At 31.4% G+C, this 24,768-nt stretch overlaps 3 protein-coding genes across 7 annotated transcripts in view; 2 read left to right on the forward strand and 1 right to left on the reverse strand.

The window, feature by feature from the left end:
• LOC135124201 (calbindin-32) overlaps positions 1–24,768 on the reverse strand; it is a 325,924-nt gene that overhangs the window by 251,593 nt on the left and 49,563 nt on the right. The window lies entirely within an intron of this gene.
• LOC135123977 (B1 protein-like) lies at positions 10,310–10,851 on the forward strand. The gene is made up of 2 exons (XM_064048836.1): positions 10,310–10,419; positions 10,469–10,851. Exons 1-2 carry the CDS (start codon positions 10,375–10,377, stop codon positions 10,808–10,810), a joined length of 387 nt encoding a protein of 128 aa, XP_063904906.1. The 5' UTR covers positions 10,310–10,374; the 3' UTR covers positions 10,811–10,851.
• LOC135124679 (uncharacterized) overlaps positions 18,191–24,768 on the forward strand; it is a 39,994-nt gene continuing 33,416 nt past the window's right edge. Inside the window, exons 1-2 of the mRNA XM_064049911.1 lie at positions 18,191–18,245; positions 18,292–18,653. Of these exons, the coding sequence (XP_063905981.1) occupies positions 18,192–18,245; positions 18,292–18,653 (416 nt within the window). The 5' untranslated portion in view covers position 18,191. The remainder of the gene's footprint in view (positions 18,246–18,291; positions 18,654–24,768) is intronic.

Below are 24,768 nucleotides of genomic sequence, written 5' to 3' on the forward strand. Positions count from 1 at the left end.
ACAATAAAATCAAAATTGACAATTTTTGAAATAGTAATAAAATTTCGAATTTTTCGAAAATCTTGGACCGGAACTATCAAAAGTTATGTTTTTCGATAAATCGTCGAATGTATTTCCCAGATTTTTTTGACAATTTTTAGTCCACTTTTCAAAAATCATTTTGAAATTCATTTCAAACAAAATTTTTCGAAAATCTTTTTCTGGACTCATCAGTCCGTTGTTCTCTTGTCGAAGTCGTTATCCAAGAAGGATTTTTGGGCAAGTTCTTAAAAATTTTCGGCTTTATTTCTTCAAAACTCCTCCAAATTGTCCAGAATCCATAAAATGAATAATAACAATTTTCGAGATATTTTGAACAAATTTTTCAAAAATATTGGTGCGGACCCAATATTTTGAGAATTAACTCTTTGAAATTTTTTGAATTTTTGGGCGACTTTTCTGATCGTGTTTCGACCTCATTTCTACGAAAAATTCAACAGTATTTCTAGAATTCATAAAATGAAAAATCCCAATTTTTCAAAATTATAAAAATATTATTTTCAAAACGAATTTTTCGAAAATTTTGACCTGGGACCAACAGCACACTGTTTTTCGAGTCAGCTCGTATAAATGTATTTCCGATAATAATTTTTCAAAAAAATCAATTTTTGGAAGATCTTTTGGCTGGTTTTTGAGCACCTTTCAAAAATTAGCTAGACATTTTCTTGTAGAATTCGTCTTGTTGTTATTTTCATTTTCAGTTCTTAAAAGTCCAGCAATTTTTCCAGAATCGATAAAATCAAAAATGACAGTTATGGAGATAATTATTTGAAAAAATGGAACTTTCTAATCGAATTTTTCGAACATTTTGGTCCGGGACTATCGATATATTATGTTTTTCGATAAATCGTCAAAATGTATTTACCAGATTTTTTGACAATTTTTAAGCAAGTTTTCAAAATCTGCATGAATTTTTTGATTAATTTTCGAGCACCCTTCGAAAATTACCCAGACATTTTCTTGTAGATTCGATTTGTTGAAGCTAATTTTCTAGAATCGATAAAATGAAAAATGGCAATTTTCGAGATATTAAAAGAAATGGTTTTGGAATCGAATTTTTCGAAAATCTTGGTTCGGGACCATCAATATGTTATGTTTTTCGATATAAGCGTCGAATGTACTTCCTAGAATTTTTTAGCAATTTTTAGGTAACTTTTCAAAAAATCTCAATTTTCCAGCATCGTCCTGTATGAATTTTTTAACTTTATTTCGAGCGAAAATTACCCAGAGATTTTTTTGTAGATTTCGACCTGGAGACGCTATTTTCGGCTTTATTTTTTAAATTTCAACAATCTTTCCAGAATCGTCAAAATAAAAAACGACAATTTTTGAAATATTTAAAAATCCCATTTTCAAAACGAATTGTTGGAAAATGTTGGTCCGGAGTCAACAGGCGTTATATTTTCGGATTCAAGATATCGAAATAAATATCCCAGATTTTTTTGAGAATTTTTGACAACACGAATTTTTTGACCGTTTTTGCAGTGTCCTACCAAAAATTCCTAAAGATATGTTATTGTAGATTCGGACTCGCAAAATTTATTTTTGGCCTCATTTCTAGGAAAATTCCAACAATTTTTCCAAAATTTAGTGACGATTTTTAAAATGCAAAAAATTTCATTTTAAACCAAAATTTTCCAAAATCTTTTTCTGGGCTAAATCCGTTATGTTTTTGGAATAAGATCGTTCAAATCGACATCCCCGAATTTTCTGAAGATTTTTGAGCAAGTTTTAAAAAATGGCTTTATTTCTTCGAAAATTCGTGCAATTTGTCCAGAATCGGTAAAATGAAAAATTACAATTTTCGAGATGCTTAAACCAAATTTTTCAAAAATATTGATCCGGGCCCATCAGTGAGTCATGTTTTGTGAATTAGCTCTTCGAGAAATTTTTTTGGATTTTTATGCGACTTTTCAAAAATGAGATTTTTTTCAGTATTCATTTTTTGATTGTTTTTTGAACAGTTTTCGGAAATTACCCAAGAGATTTACCTATAGATTTCTACTTGTAGAAGAAAATTTGCTAGAATCATCAAAATAAGAAGCGCCAATTTTTAAAATGTTTCAAAACCTCATTTTCAACTGTTTTTTTCGAAAATCTTTTGTCCGGGGTCATCAGAGCGTTATATTTTTGAAATCGACTCATCGAAATCAATATCCCAAAATTTTCAACACGAACTTTTTGAGCGTTTTTCGAGAACCCTTTCAAAAATGTTTAAAGATATGTTCTTGTAGATTTCGATTTGTAAAAGTTATTTTCGGCTTCACTTCTACGAAAATTCCAACAATTTACCCAAAGTCGTCAAAAAAATTGAAAAGGTTCAATTTTTGAAATATTAAAAAAAATTCATTACAAACCAAATTTTTCAAAAATCTTTTTTCAGGGTCATCAATTCGTTATGTTTTTGGAATAAACACGTCGAAACCGATATCCCAAAATTTTTTGAGGATTTTTGGGCATTTTTTCAATATGATTTTTTTTTAACGTTTTTGGGTACCCTACGAAGTTACCAACGACATTTGTTTGTAGATTTTGACTTGTAGAAGTTATTTACGGCTATATTTTTTCGAAAATTCCTTAAATTTTTCCAAAATCGATGAAATGAGAAATGACAACATTCGAAATATTCAAACCAAATTTTTCAAAAAATTGGTTTGAATATTAGTGAGTTATGTTTTACGAATTAACTCTTCGAGATCTATATCCGAGAAATTTTTTTGGATTTTTAGGCGACTTTTCAAAAATGAGATTTTTTTGCATTAATTTTCAACAATTTTTCTAGAATACATAAAATAAAAAATAACAGTTTTCAAGATATTTAAAAAAAATTATTTTCAAAACGAATTTTTTAAAAATCTTGGTCCATCAACACGTTTTCCCAATTTTTTGCAGATTTCTTGTCAGTTTTCAAAAATATCAAATTTTCAATTTTTTTGCCATTTTTCGAAATCGTTTTGAAAATTATCTAGAAACATTTTCTTGTAGATCTTGACTTGTAAAAATTATATTCGGATTCACTTCTATGAAAATCTCAACAATTTGCCCAAAATCGTTAAAATGAAAATGTAAAATTTTTGAAATACCAAAAATTTAATTGAAACCAAATTTTTCGAAAATCTTTTCAAAGCGTCATCAATCCGTTATGTTTTTGGAATAAACGCGTCGAAACCGATGTCCCAGAATTTTCTGAGGATTTTTGGGCAAGTTTTAAAATGTCAACATAAATTTTTTTACCGGTTTTGGATACCCTACGAAATTATCGACATTTGTTTGTAGATTTTGACTTGCAGAAGTTATTTTCGGGAATACTTTTTCGAAAATTCCTCCAACTTTTCCAAAATCGATAAAATGAAAAATTACAAATTTCGAAATACTCAAAGCAAATTTTTCAAAATTATTGGTGCAGGTATGTTTTAAGAATTAACTCTTCGAGAATTATATCCGAGAATCATTTTTGGATTTTTAGGTGACTTCAAAAATGAGATTATTTCTGCATTAATTTTTAACAATTTTTCTAGAATCCATAAAATGGAAAATAATAATTTTCAAGATCTTTAAAGAATTTTATTTTCAAAACGAATTTTTCAAAAATCTTGGCCCATCAACACGTTTTCCCGAATTTTTTGAAGATTTCTTGTCAGTTGTCGAAAATATCAACTTTTCAATTTGTTTACCATTTTTCGAAATCGTTTTGAGAATTACCTAAAAACATTTTCTTGCAGATCTTGACTTGTAGAAATTATATTCGGATTCACTTCTATGAAAATTTGAACAATTTGCCCAAAATCGTTAAAATGAATAGGTTAAATTTTTGAAATACAAAAAATTTCATTGAAACCAAATTTTTCGAAAATCTTTTCCGAGTGTCATCAATCCGTTATGTTTTTGAAATAAACACGTCGAAACCGATATCCCAGAAAATTCCTCCAACTTTTCCAAAATCGATAAAATGAAAAATTACAAATTTCGAAATACTGAAAGCAAATTTTTCAAAAATATTGGTGCAGCCCATCAGTGAGGTATGTTTAAGAATTAACTTTATTTTTTTGGATTTTTAGGCGACTTCTCAAAAATAAGATTATTTCTGTATTAATTTTCAACAATTTTTCTAGAATCCATAAAATGAAAAATGACAATGTTCAAGACTATTAAAATATTTTATTTTCGAAACGAATTTTTCAAAAATCTTGGTCCGTCAACACGTTTTCCCGAATTTTTTGAAGATTTCTTGTCACTTTTCAAAAACATGGACTTTTCCATTTTTTTATCATTTTTCGAAAACTTTTTGAAAATTACCTAAAAACATTTTCTTGTAGATCTTGACTTGTAGAAATTATTTTCGGATTCACTTCTACGAAAAATCAACAATTTCCCAAAAATCGTTAAAACGAAGAGGTTAAATTTGAAATATTAAAAAATTTTATTGAAACCAAATTTTTCGAAATTTTTTTTCAAGCGTCATCAATCCGTTTTGGTTTTGGAATAAACACGTCGAAACCGATATCCCAGAATTTTCTGAGGACTTTAGGACAAGTTTTTAAAAATACCAATTTTTCAACATGAAAAATGACAATTTTCGAAACATTTAAACCAAAATTTTAAAAAAATTGGTCCATCAACAGTTTTTCCGAATTTTTATAAAGATTTCTTGTCACTTTTCAACAATATCAACTTTTCAATTCTTTAACCATGTTTCGAGAACTTTTTAAAATTACCAAAAGACATTTCGTCACCTTAGAACTGCATATCCAAATCGCGTCCGAGGGATTTTCGCCTCTACTGCTTGGTGCAGATTTGCCGCATGTCGCACTTGGGCGAAGCGAAACATAGTTTAGATTCAGTGCTGATTTGCCGCATGTCCAAGCAGAAATCGATACAGTACCGTTATCCGTTTTTACGTACTTCCTTGCTGTTTTGCTTTTCAGCGTTAGGTTTGGGGTTGGGAAAGAAATCGTATTCAACTTCACGCGCAGAACAATAAGAATAATGTGAAATCAATAAAAAAGAGACTTCACAATTTTGATGAATCTGAAATTTAAAAAAAACAACTGTAATTTGTGCAACTCTTTTTCTGTTGTTATAGATGTTACAAATATTTTCGATTTTTTTTTTAAGAAAGATTGAGTTTCAAATTATTAGATTCGAAATTTTACAAATTTAAATTTCAAATAGATTTGTTGCTCGTTAAACAAATAATTTAATTTTTTACTTAACAGTAACATTTTTATTTAATGATTTCTCGGAAATGATTGAACTTATTTTCTCTAAAATTTTAGTCAACAAAATTCATAATGCTGCATACTTATATTCGTATTTGTGGAAATGATATTTCCACATCAATAATTACAGATAATAATAGATACATTTTTCAGAGATAATTAAGATTAAGATTTCTTAATCAACTTCACGCGCAGAACAAGAAATACGGCAAGGACTCATAATGTGAAATAAATGAAAAATTGAAACGATATTAGAAATCTCGTGGTGAAGTAGTTAACTAAGTATAACGAACAATGAATGTTAAGTTATTGATGTTTTGATTCGATTTTTTCTAAATATTTTTAAAATAAAGAGACTTATTTTTCTTTATTTTTATATAAAATCTACATTTGATAAAACTCATTGCAGTCATTCATTTTTCCTAAAAACTGTAGAATCCAAATATTGCATTGTTAATTTCCATTGTTAAATGGTGAATTGTGAACGAAATACGGAGTACCAAATTTAAATGTGTTTTACAGAAAGGAATTATTTTTACAAAGGATAATAAAATGATATTTTCTTTGCATTGGCGGAGTAAAGGCGGTTCGTTGACTCGCTGCAGTCCTACTAAAATTGCAGCTTAATATGTAATTTTTTTATATAAAATATTCAAACTGATAAAGACCACTCGGGTAAAAATAGGTTGTTGTCTCAAACAATTGGATTCCAGTATTTTATTAGATTACGTGGATATTGACTACAAGTAGCTATTGTCGGGCAACCAGAGAAAATTAGCAGTGATACTGTTTAAAACTGTAAATGCAGTATATTTGGATTTGGAAATAAATCATTCGTTACCATGTCTTATGTATCAGTGACAATTATGTTGACTGCAACCCAAATCTATTTGATTACCCCTAACTCCATAATATCTAGTACTTAATATAGTTATACGCTTTTCAGTTGAAAATGAAAGAATTATTTGTACTGGTAGTTGTAAACAATTGTATAAATATTTCCGTTGGATTCCTTTGCGAACTCTTTGTCAATTATTATTTATGATACTATGGTATGATCCCAAACTGTTTAGAGAAGAAAGGGAGGCTGTGGTGTGCGCACGTAAACTTGTCCTATTTCTTTCCAATACATTAGCTCTAAATATTAGCTCTCTGTCTATCATCTCCTACGTGCGCTTATCATAGACTCCTTTTATCTAAAAAGTATGCAGTATTTCCCGCGCAAACCAGCAGTCAGATCTCTAGATTGCTTGGCCTCGTGATTTGTCACGTATTTTTAAATAACATACAGTTTTCTAAATTTGCTGAAGTACTACTAAACTACAAAAATAAATAAACGGGTAAATTATATTCTCAAATTATAACTCCGAATTAAACATGCCGTGAACCCTACTAAGTATAAATTAAACGTCATTGTTTGCTAACTACATAATTGATTAAACTTATTACTTTAATAAGGTAAGGTATTAAACTAGACAGAGACGTGAATACTTTTTTTTACTAATTTTAATAATTCTTATAAATGAGTAGATACTTAATAATAAAGCAATACATATTATCATACGCAAAAAATGTATTTGCCTGTTTTTGCATAAACTTCCTGCACTTATAATTTATGAACAGTATTTTGGACGATGCTCAATTAATTGATAAATGTATGTTGATGTAAAACGAGTATCATTACATTACTTCAAATTCTTTTAACTTTCTTTATGTCGTATATCCTGGTTCCAAAATCTCAAGAAATTAGGGTTATGGTAATTTAATTCAATCTGGGTGCTTAGGGTAAAAACTCAATAAACAACAAATGAAAAAGTATGTTATTTTTAAAAATCATATAACATTTATTGCTGTAAAAGTTGGAGATGACGTTATATGATGGGGAGGATGATTACAAATGTTGGTCAGCGTTTTATCAACTGGAAACGAGAGACCTATGTTTTCGTATTATAGGAGTCATGAAACGTTGAGAAGCCATAAAAGTAGCCAGTCGCCCGATGAACTTGATTACAATAGTTCCTTAGCTTACGCTCGAGACATAAAAAAAAATAAACAATAACATTTGGATTTAATAGCTTTTGATATCTGGTATACCTAAACAGTGAGTGAATTTTATGCGGCTATTATTACCATTACATATAACCATCCAGTTAAATTAATTGGTAAAAAAATTTACCCATAAATAAGTTATTGTAAAGTTATTTTTATTTACACGCGTATAATTGCCCAACAATAATTGTTAGACAAATAGAATGATAAAGAAAGGCAATGTCATATTAAAAAACAAATTACTCGTTTCGATGTAAGGTACCTTATATAAGTTAACAACATACATCTATTTAGTTATTATAGGTAAAATTCTAATACGGAATTTGTTCTTGAAGTAAGTCGTAAATTGTAAATAGCTATAAATTCGGAAATAATTCTTTTTAAAAGATACAAGTCAAAAATGTATTAGGCATGATTGTCAAGAAACATTCCAATTCTGTTTCAAATTTGCAAGCATTTTATGTCAAAAGCTGATTTTTGTAAACGTTCCAGTAATAAATTTCGAAGCAAAATCCACCTAAACAGATTTTGCTTCGAAATTTTAATTTTCATATTACTTTTACAACATTTTAATTTAAAAAATTAAAAATGTATCTATTATTTGTGATTATTGATGTAGAAATATCGTTAATAAAATGTTACTGTTTAGTAAAAAATTAAATTATTTGTTTATCGAACAACAAATCTATTTGAAATTTAAATTTGTAAAATTTCGAATCTAATAATTTGAAAATATTTGTAACATCTATAACAACAGAAAAAGAGTTGCACAAATTACAGTTGCTTTTTTTTAATTTCAGATTCATCAAAATTGTGAAGTCTCTTTTTTATTGATTTCACATTATTCTTATTGTTCTGCGCGTGAAGTTGAATACGATTTCTTTCCCAACCCCAAACCTAACGCTGAAAAGCAAAACAGCAAGGAAGTACGTAAAAACGGATAACGGTACTGTATCGATTTCTGCTTGGACATGCGGCAAATCAGCACTGAATCTAAACTATGTTTCGCTTCGCCCAAGTGCGACATGCGGCAAATCTGCACCAAGCAGTAGAGGCGAAAATCCCTCGGACGCGATCTGGATATGCGGCAAACCAGTTCTAAGGTGACGATTTTCTTGTAGATTTTGACTTGTAGAAATTATTGTCGGATCCGTTTCCTCGAAAATTCCACCCATAAAATGCAGAATGACAATTTTGGAGATATTTAAGTCTGAACCACCTTTAGAGTGTAAAATTTGGAATGAAATTTCAGTTTCTATAAACAAATTTGTTATAATAAATAACATTAAACAATTAATAAGTATTGTGTTAAATTTAAGCGATATTAAAATAGCAATTAAAAAGAAAATTGCTTAATTTAAACTAAACAAAAAATTAACTGCCTAATTGAAAATACCTCGGAGCAACAACATAAACTTTGGAAGAATTGAGTGTCAATATTTGCCTATCCGTTGATAAGTTGAAGATCAATAACTCTTTATTAATACCCGTCACTCGAAATTCTTACATAGTAAAATTTCTTTGATCAAAACATCAACTAATTTTTCCTCTGTAAAAAAATCTTGAGTGCATCTCGAGCATAAAGTGCCTTTGCCGCTCTTTTCGAACTACTCTCTCAATTCAAAACGCGTTTCTCGTTTCCTTGAAGGCATTTTATAAAAAAAAACTCATTTTCGTTCACCGCCGCAATACGAACTCACGTCAGGGTAAAGCGGCGTTTCTTCCGAACTCATATAAGCCGGGAATACGGAGTTTGTACATCATGCTAAATTGAACACAACGTTGTGTTTTAGAAAGAAACTGGATTTGTCATCGAAATTCGATCAAGAGATCGTTATCACAGAAATGTGTAACGAAAGTTAGAAAACCCTTTTACAATCAACGTTCGAGCTTGCTCCAGAAATTTGTTACGGAAAGTAAATTATGCATTAAGTAAATGTTTTTATTGATTTTGACATTAACTAAAAACGTGTGACAAAAACTTGTTTACCTTGATAAATAACGCTTTCTACGGTATTAATAACCGCACAAATTGCTGTAAACGACAAACTTGGAGCTTTTAGAACTTTGTCTTTAATGTAGTAACCATTGTCGAAAGTATTTTACGACACGGGTCACCCCCACCAAATTTTTGATGACGTCAGCTCAAAATTATTGACTCTGAGTACAATGAAGTGTTTGCGTACAGCTTTATCCCGATTGTAATAAATCTTGTACGAAGGCTTTTATTGATTTTGACATTAACCAAACCGAATCGATGGGAAAGAGTTTTAGAGAAAAAATGTCCATGATGATAGTACATTACGTGTAAACGTATGTTTAACTGTCAATCAATAGCTTTTAGTGGTGAATTGAACTGATCACTCGATTACAAATTCTACGTTTCTCAATCAAAATCCAATCTTTACGATCATCTCTTTCTCAGAAGCAACAATCCCATTAATTCACAACAATACCTCTTACACAACAGCTCGTTCCGCTTATTTATCATCGGCTATCAGAACCCGTTTCAGCACTACATTTCCATAATAAATTATGATAAATTAAACCGCAAAAGTCGTGCATTATTTTAACGACAAAGATTACAAAATCTCGACGACTACGCCAACAAAGTACATTATTTCCACCCTTCATTTCATTCAGAGCTACATTAGTATGAATAGACCCATTTCAGACTTAAAAGTGAATCGCTCGACACACCCTCATTAGAGTAAAAGCCAAGTTCGGAATTTAGAGGGAACGCAGTGTGAATGAATTAAACGAAAAAGAGACGAGTGGAAGGGTGGATATAAATAGAAATAAGTCATGGGGGATTTTTAGAAGCGAAAGGGTTGTTCTTCAGTTGCCATCTGTTTTTTGTTTTAGTTTTCTTGAAGTTAATTTAATTTATTTGTTACAAATTATCGCGTAAGTATTTACCAAAGTTTTTAAAATTGACCTTATTGTTCACCTTTCAAAGAAAAAAGTGATTCTGCATAACAACAGTGATAAAATTTCGCTTATAAACTCTGAAATGAGTGCGTTTCACTCAGTCTTTTTTTATCAACACTAACAACAATCAGTCAAAATGAAGCTCCTGGTGGTTTTAGCTACCCTTTTAGTATCAACCCTGGTAAGGATTTTACAATTACGATTTTCACTACTTTACACTCATACAACAGGCCTTAACAGATCAACAGAGAGAAAATCTCGACAAACACGTTAAACCCTGCAAAGAAAAGCATGAAGTGCCTGAACCAGTCTCAACAGAAAACGAAGAACCCGACCCTCGACTAAAATCTGGGTATCTTTGCGTCTTCAAAAGACTGGGTTTAGCGAACGAAGGTGGCGAAATTAACAACGACGCTCTAAAAGTGAGGATAAAAGCGGCCACAAGCACTGAAGAAGAAGCAGAAACGGTCTTCAAAAAGTGCGTCGTGAAGAAAACCACACAGGAAGACACCGTGTACAAAGCCACCCGGTGTTTGTACAAGGAGCTCCCGGATTTTTCTCCGGTGGAATGAAATAAAAATTTCTCGAGACTCCAATAAAATTTGATTCTAAATTAAGTAAAAAATTATTGTGCCTGTTCCATTTTCCACGTCAACAGTTCCCAATGGAGCCCTTCCACATGGTCACATTTCAGTCTCCGCCATTTTAGCCGGCCACTAGATTTATTGCTCACATTCGCACCACTTACAGCGCGAGCTCGGGAGATCAAGTATAAACTTCCCCGTCGTGGAGCGTTTCTTTGTTATTTTATTACCGGGAAAATACAAGGGTGTTGGTGCGCGGCCTTGCCGCACGCCTCATTTAGATGCTCGTCTGGTTTATTAGGTTGGCGGCATTGATGCGATAAATATTTAGGGAAGATGGCACGGTTTTGCATGTACTGAGGGATATTGCAATATCGGGATGGAATTCTGATGAGGAGGGTTGCGGGCGGGTTTATATCGACTTGAGTGTAATAGGGAAAGGTGGAGGGGTGGTGTTGCAAAATTGCTACTAAGTAGATTATTATTTATTATAGATAGACGAAAAATAACATGAGTTTAAAACTTTTACTACTTGTGATGCAGTTCACGATTCGTTTGCTCCGTCTCTCCATTTGTCTTTTTTCATTCATCAAGTTATCGCCAAAATCCACTTGGTTTTAGACCCATTCATCCTTCCCTTTGAGATGGCGTCTCTCTTGTTTTATTCATTCCTTGTTTGTGGGTTTTACTTGTTCTCTTATGCGTTTTATTTCAACTACCTACCTTTAGAATTGAAGTTACCATGGTTTCATGCTTTATTCTCTGTCTACGAGCTTCATATTATTGTGTCCTCTTTCATTCATTTCTTCGACTAAATCTTTATTTGTTACTCCATCGCTACTGTCTTACCAGGATATAAAATGTTTCAGCTCTCATTTCCCTTTGCAAGTATTAATTAATTTTCGGAGAGCAGAGATATTTTTCACCATTTTTTTTTAAATCGCTAACAGTTCTTTCGTTTTTATTGTTCTCATTCTCAAACTTTTTCTTATTTTCATTTGCATCATCGTTCCAAATCTCGCCTTCAACGTCGTTCACAGTCCTCTTCTCACCTTTATTCTGATTCTTCATTTTCAACTTTGTTCTCATTCTTATTTTCGTTATAGTTTTCTTTCTCATTGTTTTTCGTTTCCTTGTTCTTACTCGTATATTTGTTCACGTTTCTATTTTCATCGTATTCTCACTTTCGTTCTCCTTATCGTTTTCGTGCTATAATTCATTCTGATTCTTGTTCTCCTCCGTGTTCTCATTCTTGTTCTCGCCTCATTGCTCATTCTTGTTTTAATCCATGTTCATTTCAATTCTCATTTTCATTCCTTTTCGTATTTTCGTATCATTCCAGTTCCCGTTCCCATTTTCAATCTTAGCCTCATTCTCGTTTCATTCTCTTTTTTTTTGTCCTCATTGTGGACCACCAGCTTCTTGTCAGCTTCATCCTGGTTATTGCTCCCATTCTCGTTCTCATTCTTGTCCTCGTTAATATACGTGCTCATTCTTGTTTTAATCCTCGTGTTTTTCAGATTTGTGGTTATCATTTTACTACTCATTTTCATTATTATCTTTATTGTTATTTTTAATTTCTTCCTCATCTTTATTTCTCGTTCTCATTCCCTTCTCTATTCTCTTCTGGTTTTATCTTCTCATCCGGGTTACCATTCTCATTTTGTTTCTCGTTCTTAAGTATTTGGATTCTTGTTCTCATTATCAGTTTGATTCTCTGTTGTTTTTATACTTATTTCCATTTTTATTTTTATCCTTCTGCTCATTTTTGTTGTCGTTTTTATTCTCGTTCTAATTATTGTCGTCCACAAACTTCTTACCTGCTTCATTGTGATTATTATTCTTCTCATTGTCGTTCTCTTTGTTGTTCTCGTTCCAGTGCTCATTCTTACATTAATTCTTGTTTTTATCCCCTTTGTGATTCTCGTTTTAGTACCCATTGTGATTCTTATCCTTATTCCTGCTTTTCATTCCTCTTTTAGCTCTTAGTTATTCTCATTCTAGTTCTTACTTGCGCTCTTGTTTTTATTCCGAGTTTGATTCTCTTGTTGTTCTCCTTTATTCTTGTTCTCATATTTGTGTTCATTTTCATTATTATGCAGATTTTCATTTTCGTCCTCAACGTCGTCCACAAACTTTTAACAACTTCATTCTGGTTATTGTTCTCATTCCCGTTCTTACTTTGTTCTCGTTCCAGTGCTCACTCTTGTTTTAATCCTAGTATTTGTCCCCTTTGTGATTCTCGTTATAGTTTTAATACGCATTTTCATTATTATTCTTATTGTCTTTTTTAATTTCTTTTTCATCTTTATTTCTCGTTCTCATTCTCATTCTCTATTCTCTTCTGCTTCTTATCTTCTCATCCAGTTTCAATTTTCGCATTGTTTCTCTTGTCTTTCTCCTTTATTCTTGTTCTTATATTGAATTCCATTTTCATTGTTATCCTTTGTTTTAGTTTTCATTCTCATTCTAATTATTGTTCTCATTTTCATCCTCAACGTCGTTCACAAACTTCTTACCTGCTTCCTTCTGATTATTATTGTTCTCATTCTCGTTCTCTTTCCTGTTCTCGTTCCAGTGTTCATCCTTAGTTTAATTCATGTGTGTATCCTGTTTGTGATTCTCGTTTTCATTCTTATCCTTATTCTTGCTTTTCATTCTTATTTTAGCTCTTATTCACATTATCGTTCTTATTTGCCCTCTTGTTCTCATTCCCGTTCTCATTTAGTTCTCGTTCCAGTGCCTACTTTTGTTTTAATCCCAGTGTTTCTTTCTTTTGTGATTCTCATTCTCGTTTTAATACTCATTTTCATTATTATCCTTATTGTGTTTTTTTAATTTTTTTCTCATCTTTGTTTCTCGTGTTCGTTCTCTTTTCTGCTTTTATCTTCTCATCCGGATTCCCATTCTCATTGTGTTTCTCGTTCTTATTTGGTTTCTTGTTCTCATTTTCAATTTAATTCTATTGTCTTTTTCCTTTATTTTTGTTCTCATACTTATTTCCATTTTCATTTTTGCCCTTGTTCCTATTTTTGGTCTCGTTTTAACAACTTCATTCTGGTTATTGTTCTCATTACAGTTCTCACTTTGTTCTCGTTCCAGTGCTCACTCTTATTTTAATCTTAGTGTTTCTCCCCGTTGTGATTCTCGTTACAGGTTTAATATTCATTTTCATTATTATTGTTATTATCGTTTTTAATTTCTTTCTCATATTTATTTCTCGTTCTCAATCTCATTCTGTATTCTTTTCTGATTTCAATTTTCACATTGTTTCTCTTGTCTTTCTCCTTTATTCTTGTTCTTATACTGAATTCCATTTTGAGTTTTATCCTTTGTTCTAGTTTTCATTCTCATTCTAATTATTGTTCTCATTTTCATCTTCAACGTCGTACACAAATTTCTTACCTTCTTCCTTCTAATTATTATTGTTCTCATTCTCGTTCTCTTTCCTGTTCTCGTTCCAGTGCTCATCCTTAGTTTAATTCATGTGTGTATCCTGTTTGTGATTCTCGTTTTCCTTCTTATCCTTATTCTTGCTTTTCATTCTTATTTTAGCTCTTATTCACATTATCGTTCTTATTTGCCCTCTTGTTCTCATTCCCGTTCTTATTTAGTTTCTTTCTTTTGTGATTCTCATTCTCATTGTGTTTCCCGTTCTTATTTGGTTTCTTGTTGTCATTTTCAGTTTAATTCTCTTGTCTTTCTCGTTTATTTGTGTTCTCATACTTACTTCCATTTTCATTTTTGTCATTGTTCTTATTTTTGGCCTCGCTTTCACTCTCGTTTTAATTTTTGTTCTCATTCTCGTTCTCTTTCCTATTCTCGTTCCAGTGCTCATCCTTACTTTAATGCATGTGTTTGTCCGGTTTGTGATTCTTGTTTTAGTACCTATTTACATTTTTATCCTAATTGTTGCTTTTCATTCTTATTTTAGCTCTTATACTCATTCTCATTCTTTTGTTCTCACTCGCTCTCTTTCTCATCTTTATTTCTCGTTCTCGTTCCCTTTCTTTCTTCTCTTCCGCTTTTTATCATCTCACTAGGGTTCAAATTCTCATTTTCTTCCTCGTTCTTATTTGGGTTCTTATTTTCATTCTCATTTTGATTCTCTTGTCTTTTTCTTTTATTCTTGTTCTTATAATAATTTTCATTCTCATTTTTATCCTTGTTCGCATTTTTGTTCTTATTTTATTCTCGTTCTAATTATTTATTGTTCTCATTCTCGTCCTTTTCCCTGTTCTCGTTCCAGTGCTTATCCTGGCTTTTCTTTCTTATTTCTCTGGTAGATCTCCTTTATTATTGTTTTCATATTTGTTTTCATTTTCATTTTTATGCTGATTCTCATTTTCGTCCTCAACGTCGTCCACAAACTTCTTAACAACTTCATTCTGATTATTGCTGTCATTCCCATTCTTATTTTGTTCTCATTCCAGTGCTCACTCTTGTTTTAATCCTAGTGTTTCTCCCCTTTGTGATTCTCATTCTCGTTTTAATACTCATTTTAATTATTATCCGTATTGTCGTTTTTTATTTCTTTCTCATTTTTATTTTCCGTTCTCGTTCTCTTTTTATATCCTCCTCTGCTTTTTATCTTCTCATTCGGTTCCCATTCTCACTTTGGATCTCATTCTTATTTGGGATTTTGTTCTCATTCTCATTCTCTTTCCTGTTCTCGTTGCAGTGCTTATTCTTGCTTTAATTTATTTGTTTATTCCGTTTGTGTTCTCATTTTAGTACCCATGTTCATTCTTGTCCATATTCTTGCTTTTAATCTCTTTCTCATTCTTATTTTAGCCCGTACTCTCATTGTCGTTTTAATTTGCGCTCTTGTTCTCATTCTCAGTTTGATTCTCTTGTCGTTCTTCTTTTATTTGTTCTCGTTCCCATTCTTACTCTGTTTTCATTTCAGTGCTCACTCTTGTTTTAATATCAGTGTTTCTTCCCTTTGTGATTCTAATTCTCGTTTTAATACTCATTTTCATTATTATCCTTATTGTCTTTTTTAATTTCTTTCTCATTTTTATTTCTCCTTCTCTTTTTATATATTCCTCTGATTTGTATCTTCTCATTCGGTTCACATTCTCACTTTGTGTCTCGTTCTTATTTGGGTTTTTGTTCTCATTCTCTTTCCTGTTCTCGTTCCAGTGTTTAACCTTGCTTTAATTTATGTGTTTATTCCGTTTGTGTTCTCGTTTTAGTACCCATGTTCATTCTTATTCTTATTCTCGCTTTTGATCCCTTTCTCATTCATACTTTAGCCCTTATTCTCATTGTCGTTCTCATTTGCGCTCTTGTTCTCATTTTCAGTTTGATTATCTTGTCGTTCTTCTTTTATTTGTTCTCGTTCCCATTCTGACTCTGTTTTCATTCCAGTGCTCACTCTTGTTTTAATCCCAGTGTTTCTCCCCTTTGTGATTCTCATTCTCGTTTTAATACTTATTTTCATTATTATCCTTATTATCGTTTTTAATTTCTTTCTCATTTTTGTTTCTCGTTCTCTTTTTATATTTTCCTCTGATTTTTATCTTCTCATTCGGTTCACATTCTCACCTTGTGTCTCGTTCTTATTTGGGTTTTTGTTCTCATTCTCTTTCCTGTTCTCGTTCCGGTGTTTATCCTTGCTTTAATTTATGTGTTTGTTCCGTTTGTGTTCTCGTTTTAGTACTCATTTCATTCTTATTCTTATTCTCGCTTTTAATCCCTTTCTCATTCATATTTTAGCCCTTATTCTCATTGTCGTTCTCATTTGCGCTCTTGTTCTCATTCTCAGTTTGATTCTCTTGTCGTTCTTCTTTATTTTTGTTCTTGTTCCCATTCTTACTCTGTTCTCATTCCAGTGCTCACTCTTGTTTTAATACCAGTGTTTCTTCCTTTTGTGATTCTCATTCTCGTTTTAATAAACATTTTCGATATCATCCTATTATTGTTGTTTTTAATCTTTTTGTCATTCTTTCTTTCGCTCTTGCGCTTATTCTCGTTCTCTATTCCTTTCTGCCACTTGTCCTTATTTTCACTTTCACTTTCATCCTCATTGTACTCTCATTATTTGTAGCTCCATCGTTTTAGAAATGATTTTCTTTATTTCAAAGATAAGTTGGGAACACTTGGCTGAAAATTCTTTTTCTTTTTCTTTTTCTCATTCTAGTTTCCATTGCCCTTTCGCAATCTCATTCTCGTTTTCGGTTTCACTTCCATTTGCATTCTCGTTTTCATTTCTTTTCCTATTCTAATTCCGATTCTCATTTGTGTTGTAACTTTCTAGAACTACATGTAAAACTCTTTTTTGACAGTTTACTTAACGATAAAACTGTTGTTTGACAAAATATTGTCATTTTCAAACACGATGTGTCAGAAATTTCTCTATTATACGTCTGCTAGATTCTTTCTTAAATACGAATTTCTTCTTAGTCCAATATTTTAGAATCTTTATCAAACACCATCCCTTTTTCTTCCTCAAATTTCTATTTCAACAGAAATTCTCTGAGCTCTTCTCTTCTCTAAACAAAATCTATTTGAAATCTATTTAATTCACATGAACAATTTTTTCTCTCCAGCTTTCAAATAGAATCATTGCAGAATCTTCCCCAACCTATTTTAATAATTAGATCCTCAATTCAATCAATACTTAAACGAATTATTTTCCAAACTTAAAGACTTTTTTATAAGACAACTTATTTTTTTAATCGAGTTCGACTATTTCTGGACTTAAGTCACATTTGACAAGCTTCGGTTTCTCGAACTCTCCGGTACCAGGATTTTTCTAGACTCTCGGCGCTCCTTCGGTTAAACATAATTCCGACCAGGCATATATGTTTTGAATAGAAACCTTAAAACTTTGTTTGTAGATTATTTATTACACAACAATGTTGGGGTCAAATTTTGTATCAAAGTAATTTCACCTACACTAGAATATCAATTTGTAATATTGATTGAAGTGTAAAAAAATCATACTGAAAAACAGCTACTGATTACTGGTGGAAATCAATATTAAAATTAATAATTTCTATAACTAACTTGATTATTATTGATATTATTTTCAAAAACTACATAGTTCACGGAATTTTCGTAGTCGTTGGTCGTGGATACACCATAATTTCCCATAATAAACGACCACGAATAAAAATCCATCACCGCCCCAATTGTTCTCGACACTAATAAGCCAAATCGCCAAATAATAAACACTCTCCAAAATACCCACCATTACTCTCACAAAACCCGCAATCATCACACTTCCGCCACGACTCAACTTTCCTAATCAAAAACCTTGATCACCAAATAACCATAATCGCCCTTACCTAATCACAATTTCCTCCCGCTTACTATATAAATAAAAATCTCACCCATTTCCGGGCATTCCGTTTACCCCAACATGCGTCTAACTTTCGCCGTTCTCCTGCTAACTTCCACTCTGTACGCCCTCAAGGTAACTCCCCCCAGCCACCGCGCAAAAAGTCACACTCTCATTCCAGGCCGCCAGCCTCACCCCCGAGCAGAAGGCCAAGCTCGAGCAGTACAACAAAAACTGCCTGAGCTCGTCCGGAGCGAAACCGGACCAGGTCTCCAAGGCTCGCTCCGGGAAGTTCGCAGGCGAGCCGGAAGTCCAGAAGTATTTCGGGTGCATGATGCGTTCGGTGGGAGTGATAAACCAGGCCGGGCAGCTGCAGGTCGACGTGCTGAAGACCAAAGTGCCGAAAGATATGAAAAGGGACGAGGCGATGAAGGTGTTTTTCGCCTGCAAGGATAAGAAGGGGGGGAATGCGGACGAGACGGCGTATTTGTTGTATAAGTGCTTCTGGGAGGCGTCGCCGAGACATCTGGGGCTGGATGGACAGTAGGTGTGTTTAAATGAAATGATTTTTCTGTACAAATAAATGAATGCTTTTGACTTATACCATTTAGTAGTGTTTTGATTTTTTTAGTTCCATTTTAGATAAGGGTTCATGCGTTCAATTAAATTAAGACTGAGAAAAATTCACTTCATTATTTAAACGATTTTTTTAAATAAAGTGTGTTCTAATATTCTACTAAAAATTTTGTTTTTTGACACTATATTCTGCTGATGTTCGAAATATGCACCAACACCGCAATCTACACAGTAAGGTTAGGTTTTCAAAAAGAGACAAAATAATAAAATAACTAATTTTGAGAAAGTCAAAAATTTTTTTTTGGTAATTTTCGAAAATGGTTGAAAGAATTTGTTTAAAAATTCGCCTTTTCGAAAAAATGGGACCGAAAGTAACTCCTAGAGGACGAAATACACAAAAAAATTGTTGAAACAAGGTCAAAATTTTGATTTAAAAAATTGAACTTTCGAAAAAATTGTCAAAAATTCACAAAAAAATTTGGACGTACTGAATCGTAAAATATAGCGCATTGGTGGTCCCGGTACAAAGCTTTAAAAGTGTTCGATTTAAAAATATATATTTTTTTTAAATCCAAAAATCGAATTCCAAGATTCTGGACAAATTGTAGGAGTTTCCGCAGAAATGAAGCCGAAAGTAGCTCTGGAGGTTGAAATATACCAAACACATTTTTTTGTAATTTTTGAAGGTTGTCAAAAAAAAAAATTTCACTGAAAAAATTGAGCTTTAAAAAAATTGTCATAAAATCGGCCAAAAAATTCTAGGCTGTGTTGATATCGACGTAGTGATTTGTAAAATAATAAGGGTGATCCTGGACAAAGATTTTAGAAATATTCGGTTTAAATTTTTTTTGTTTTTCAAAAAATTTAAAAATTGTCATATTCCATTGGGCGATTCTGAAAAAATAGTCTTAGTTTTTGAAGAAATGAAGACGAAAATAACTTTTTGGATCGAATTACAAAAAAAAAATATATTTAGGTAATTTTTGAAACTTGTTGAAAAAGGGTCGAAATTTTCGCAATTTTTCATTGAAAAATTGAGCTTTTGTCTAAAAATTCCACCAAAAAATTCTAGGATGTAGATCTCGATGTATTGAAAAATAAAGTGTAATTCTGATCCAGGGATAAGATTTTAAAAAATATTTGGTTGGAAAACATTTTTTTAATTCAAAAAATGTAACTACTTTGGGTGATTTTGGAAAAATATTAGAAGTTTTCGACGAAATGAGGCGAAATTATCTCGTGGAGATCCAAAATGTACAAAAAAGTCTGTTCAGGTAATTTTCGAAGGTGATCGAAAAAAATCCAAATTCAAAAGGGAAGTATTGAAAAATCAAGATTTTAAAAAAGTTGTCTTTTTTATCCAAAAGATCCAAAAAATCCTAGAATCTGGAAAAGTTGTCGGAGTGTTCCTTCGCAGAAGGGAGACCGAAAGTAGCTTCTGGAAGTCAAAATACAGACAAAAATCTTATTACGTAATTTTTGAAGCTTGTCGAAAAAAGTCAAAATTTTCATAAGTATTAAAAAATCGAGCCATTGAAAAAATTGTCAAAAAATGCATAAAAAAATTCTGGGCTAACTTCGCAACGGGACCACAAATAAGCTACTTGTGGTTCTGGTGCAAAATTTTAGAAATTATATGTTTATGATATGAAAATATTTTTCTTTTTAATCCGAAAAATTGAATCGCAAGAATCTAGAAAAATTGTAGGAGTTTTCATAGAAATGAAAATTTTGGAAAAACGGTGGGAGTTTTCGACGAAATGAGACCGAAATTGTCTTTGAAGGTCCAAAATGTAAAAAAAATCTCTACAGCTTATTTTCTAAGGCTATGAAAAAAAAAATGAATTTTTTAGAAGGTGGAGTATTGAAAAATTAAGCTTTTGGAAAAGTTGTCTAAACATCCAGAAAATTTTTGTGATTCCAGGGCAAGATTTTAGAAATTTTCGATTTAAAATGAGGCTCAAAGTAACTTCTAGAGGTAGAAATCCACAAAGAAAAAATTCTTTTAGGTAATTTTTGAAAGTTGTTGTCAAGATTTTCAAATTAAAAAATTGAGCTTCTAAAAAGAATGTCAAAAATCGACAAAAAAATTCTGTGATTTTCCATTTGTTGTCCGGTGCAAGATTTTAGAAATATTCAATTTAAAATTATTTTTTTCTTACCCAAAAAATTCAGAGAATCCCTATATTTCACCGCAAGATTCTAGAAAAGTTGTCGGAGTTTTAGTAGAAATGAAACCGAAGGTAGTTTCTGGAGGTCAAAATACACAGAAAAATCTTTTTAGGTAATTTTTGAAGCTTGCCGAAAAAAGACAAAATTTTCGTAAAAAAATTGAGCTTTTGAAAAAATTAACAAAATCCGCAAAAAAATTATGGGTTATAGATCTCGACGCACTGAATCGTAAAATATAGAGTATTTGTGAATCCGAATCAAAATTTTAGAAATATTCCAATAAATGAGTGCGAAAGTATTTTCCTGAGGTCGAAATACACTAAAACATCTCTTTAGATAATTTTTGAAGGTTATTGTAAACATTTTCAAATTAAAAAATTGAGATTCTGAAAAAATTGTCAAAAAAATCTGTGATATGTTTAGATTTCTACTTACTGAATCGTAAAATAAAGGATATTTGCGGTTCCAGTGCGAAATTTTAAAAATATTGAACTTGAACATTTTTTTTTCTTAAATCCAAAAAAAAATCCAAAAATCCATATATTTCATCTCAAGATTCTGGAAAAGTTGTCGGAATTTTCGTAGAAATGGGACCGAAAGTTGCTTCTGGAGTAATTTTTTAAGCTTGCCAAAAAAGTGAAAGACAAAATTTTCATCATTTCGAGAAACAAAAAAATCGAGTTTTTGGAAAAATCGTCAAAAAATCCACAAAAAAAACTGGGTTATGTTATAGATTTCGGAGTACTGATTTGAAAAATTACCTATGTGTGATCTTGGGGCAAGATTTTAGAAATACATATTCGGTTTGAAAATATGTTTTTAAAAAAAATCCAAAAATTGTCACATTTTATTGAACGATTCTGGAAAAATGGTTGGAGTTTTCGAAGAAATGAGTCCGAAAGTAACTTCTGGATGCTGAAATACACAAAAAAAATTTCTCGATGTAATTTTTAAAGATTGCCAAAAAATCGCAATTTTCAAAAAGCTGAAAACTTGGGTTTTTGAAAAAAATTGTTTTAAAAACCACAAAAATTTCTGGAAATATCTCGATGTGCTAATTTGAAAAATATAGCACATTTGTGATCCCGAAGCAAAATTTTAAAAATTTTCGGATTAAATATATTTTTTTAATCCAAAAATATTGCAATAATTCATTTGACGATTCCGAAAAAATGGTCGGAGCTCGGAGATTTCGAAGAAATGAGACTCAAACTAACTTCTAGGCGGCGAAATTTACAAAAAAGTCGTTTTAGGTAGTTTTTAAAACTTAGCGAATAAAGGTCAAAATTTTCAAATTAAAAAATTGAACTTTTCCAAAAATCGTCAATAAATTCACATATAAATTCTCGGATATAAATTTCGACGTACTGAATTAAAAAATAAGGTCTAAAGTAGCTCTGGAAGTTAAAATATATCAAAAATATTTTTAGGTAATTTTTCAAACTTGTCGAAAAAAATTGAAATTTTCACTGAAAAATTGAGCTTTTGTCTAAAATTCCACAAAAAAATCGAGGATGAAGATCTCGATGTACTAATTTGAAAAATATAGCGTATTTCTGATTCAGCGATAAGATTTTAAAAAATATTTGTTTGGAAAACATTTTTTTTAAATCAAAGAATTCCATTTTTTGGGTGATTTTGGAAAAATAGGAGGAGTTTTCGATGAAATGCCGCCGAAATTATCTTGCGAAGGTTTAAAATGTACAGAAAAAGTTTCTTCAGGTAATTTTCAAAAATGATCGAAAATAATCGAAATTTTCAGAAGGACTGAAGGAGGATTGAAAAATGAAGCTCCTGAAAAAGTTGTCTAAAATTTTGGAAATTTTCGGTTTAAAATATTTTAAAAATCCAAAAAAAAACTTTCATCGCAAGATTCTGGAGGAATTTTGAAAATTTAAGCTTTTGAAAAAGTTCTCTAAAAATACACAAAAAAAATTAGAAAATAGATCTCGAGGTACTAATTCGAAAATTATAGCATATTTGTGAACCTGGAGCAAGATTTTAGAATTATTCGGTTTGAAACTAATTTAAAAAAAAAATCTACAAAATTGCCTAAATAGGCACCCAAATCTCTTTAAGTACATTCTTAAACTTGTCGAAAAAAGGTCGAAATTTTAATAAAGCAGGAGTCCTCACAAACTTGTTAGAAAAATAAAAAATATTTTGTTTGAATTATTTTTTTAATAAAAAAATTGCTTGCCATATTTCATTGGACAATTCTGAAAAAATGGTTGGAGTTTTCGTAGAAATAAGACTGAATGTAGGTTCTGAAAGTCGAAAAACACACAAAAATATATTTCGGTAATTTTTGAAACTTGTCGAAAAAAGGGGAATCTTAAAAATTTAACTTCTGAAAAAATTGTCTAAAAATTCACAAAAAATTCTGGGCTGTTCATAAATCTCGATGTACTAATTCGAAAAATCTGGCAAAATCGTAAAGAATCTAAAATAATCCTGAAAGAATCTGAATGAATCTGAGACAACCAGAGAAAATCTCGGAGAGTCTGAGAGAATTTGAGAGAGTTTGAAAGAATCTGAGACAATTTGAGAGAATTTAAAACAATTGTGAAGAATCTGAGGAAATGTGGAACAATCAGTAAAGACCTGAAAGGATCAGAAGGAATACGGAAACTCTGGAGAAATCTGAAAAAAATTTCGTAGAATCTGTCAAGAGATGAAAGAATCTGAGAAAATTTGAAATAATTTGAGAGAATGTGAGCGAGTCTGAAAGAGTCTGAGAGAGTTCGAAAGAATCTGACACAACCTGAGAAAATCTGAGAGAATTTGGAATGATGTGAAAGTGTCTGGAAGTGTTTGCAAGACCTGAAAGTACTGAGGTATCTGGAAAATTCTCCAAATATCGGAAAGATCTGGAAGAATTTGTGAGAATGTAAAAATCTTAATAAATCTGAGAGAAGCAGAGAGAATCTGAAAGAGTCTGAGAAAATCTGGAAAAATCTGAGAGAATCTGGATGTAGCCTATGTGTGATTCTGGAACAAGTTGCCATATTTCACTGGAGTTTTCGACAAAAATGTGGTCGAAGTAATTTCTGAAGATCGAAATAAAAAAAAAATAACTAATTTTTGAAAGTTATCGAAATTTTCTAAATATTAAAAAATTGAGCTTTTGAAAAAGTTTCCTAAAAATCCACAAAAAATTCTGGGATATAAATCTCGACGTCCTAATCCGAAAAATATAGCCAAAAACTGCCATATTTCAATGGGCAATTCGGGAAAAATGGTAAAATTTTTCGAAGAAATGACACCGAAAGTATCTTCTACAGGTCGAAATATTGTTGAAAATTTCATAATTGAAAATTAGACAAATATGATTGAGTCAAACATAAGCAATATTAAAATTACCATATAAAAGCATAATTAAAAAAAATGTTCAACAAAACCCAAGCAAGGCAGCGATGAATTATATATAGCCAGGAAACTTAAATAGCTCCTAGCTTTATTTTAAAACCGTTAAATTAAAAAGAAATTAAAAGTCGTATTAAATGCAAACCCATGCGCGGTATTTAAACGACCACTTCTTACAAAAAATTTAACGACGTTGCTAAAAATCTTTTTTTTATTGCCCATTAAAAGTAAAAGTCCGTGGGTGATCTATTTAATTTTCAAAATAGCGTGTTCTTTACTATTTGTATCACACGACATAGTACAAGCAAATTGTTGCCAAAACGATAAAAAGTCCAAACGTTGTACGGAAATTGACAAGAAAGCAACAGATTTAACACTTACGAAAATAAAAAGCCAAAACTGGACACAATGTGATCATAGCTATAGCGAAAAAAAATCAGAAGATGGAACTTTTACAGCGGAACTGAAACTGGCAAGACGAGAATGAACACGATTCTCGTATAGTAAATAGTTTGAGAATGGAATTCACCCCAACTCCACTGTG

Source organism: Zophobas morio, unplaced genomic scaffold, assembly GCF_036711695.1.
Source record: "Zophobas morio isolate AGI-343-1 ecotype UQ-CSIRO unplaced genomic scaffold, CSIRO_AGI_Zmor_V1 ptg000007l, whole genome shotgun sequence".
Classification (NCBI taxonomy): domain Eukaryota; kingdom Metazoa; phylum Arthropoda; class Insecta; order Coleoptera; family Tenebrionidae; genus Zophobas; species Zophobas morio.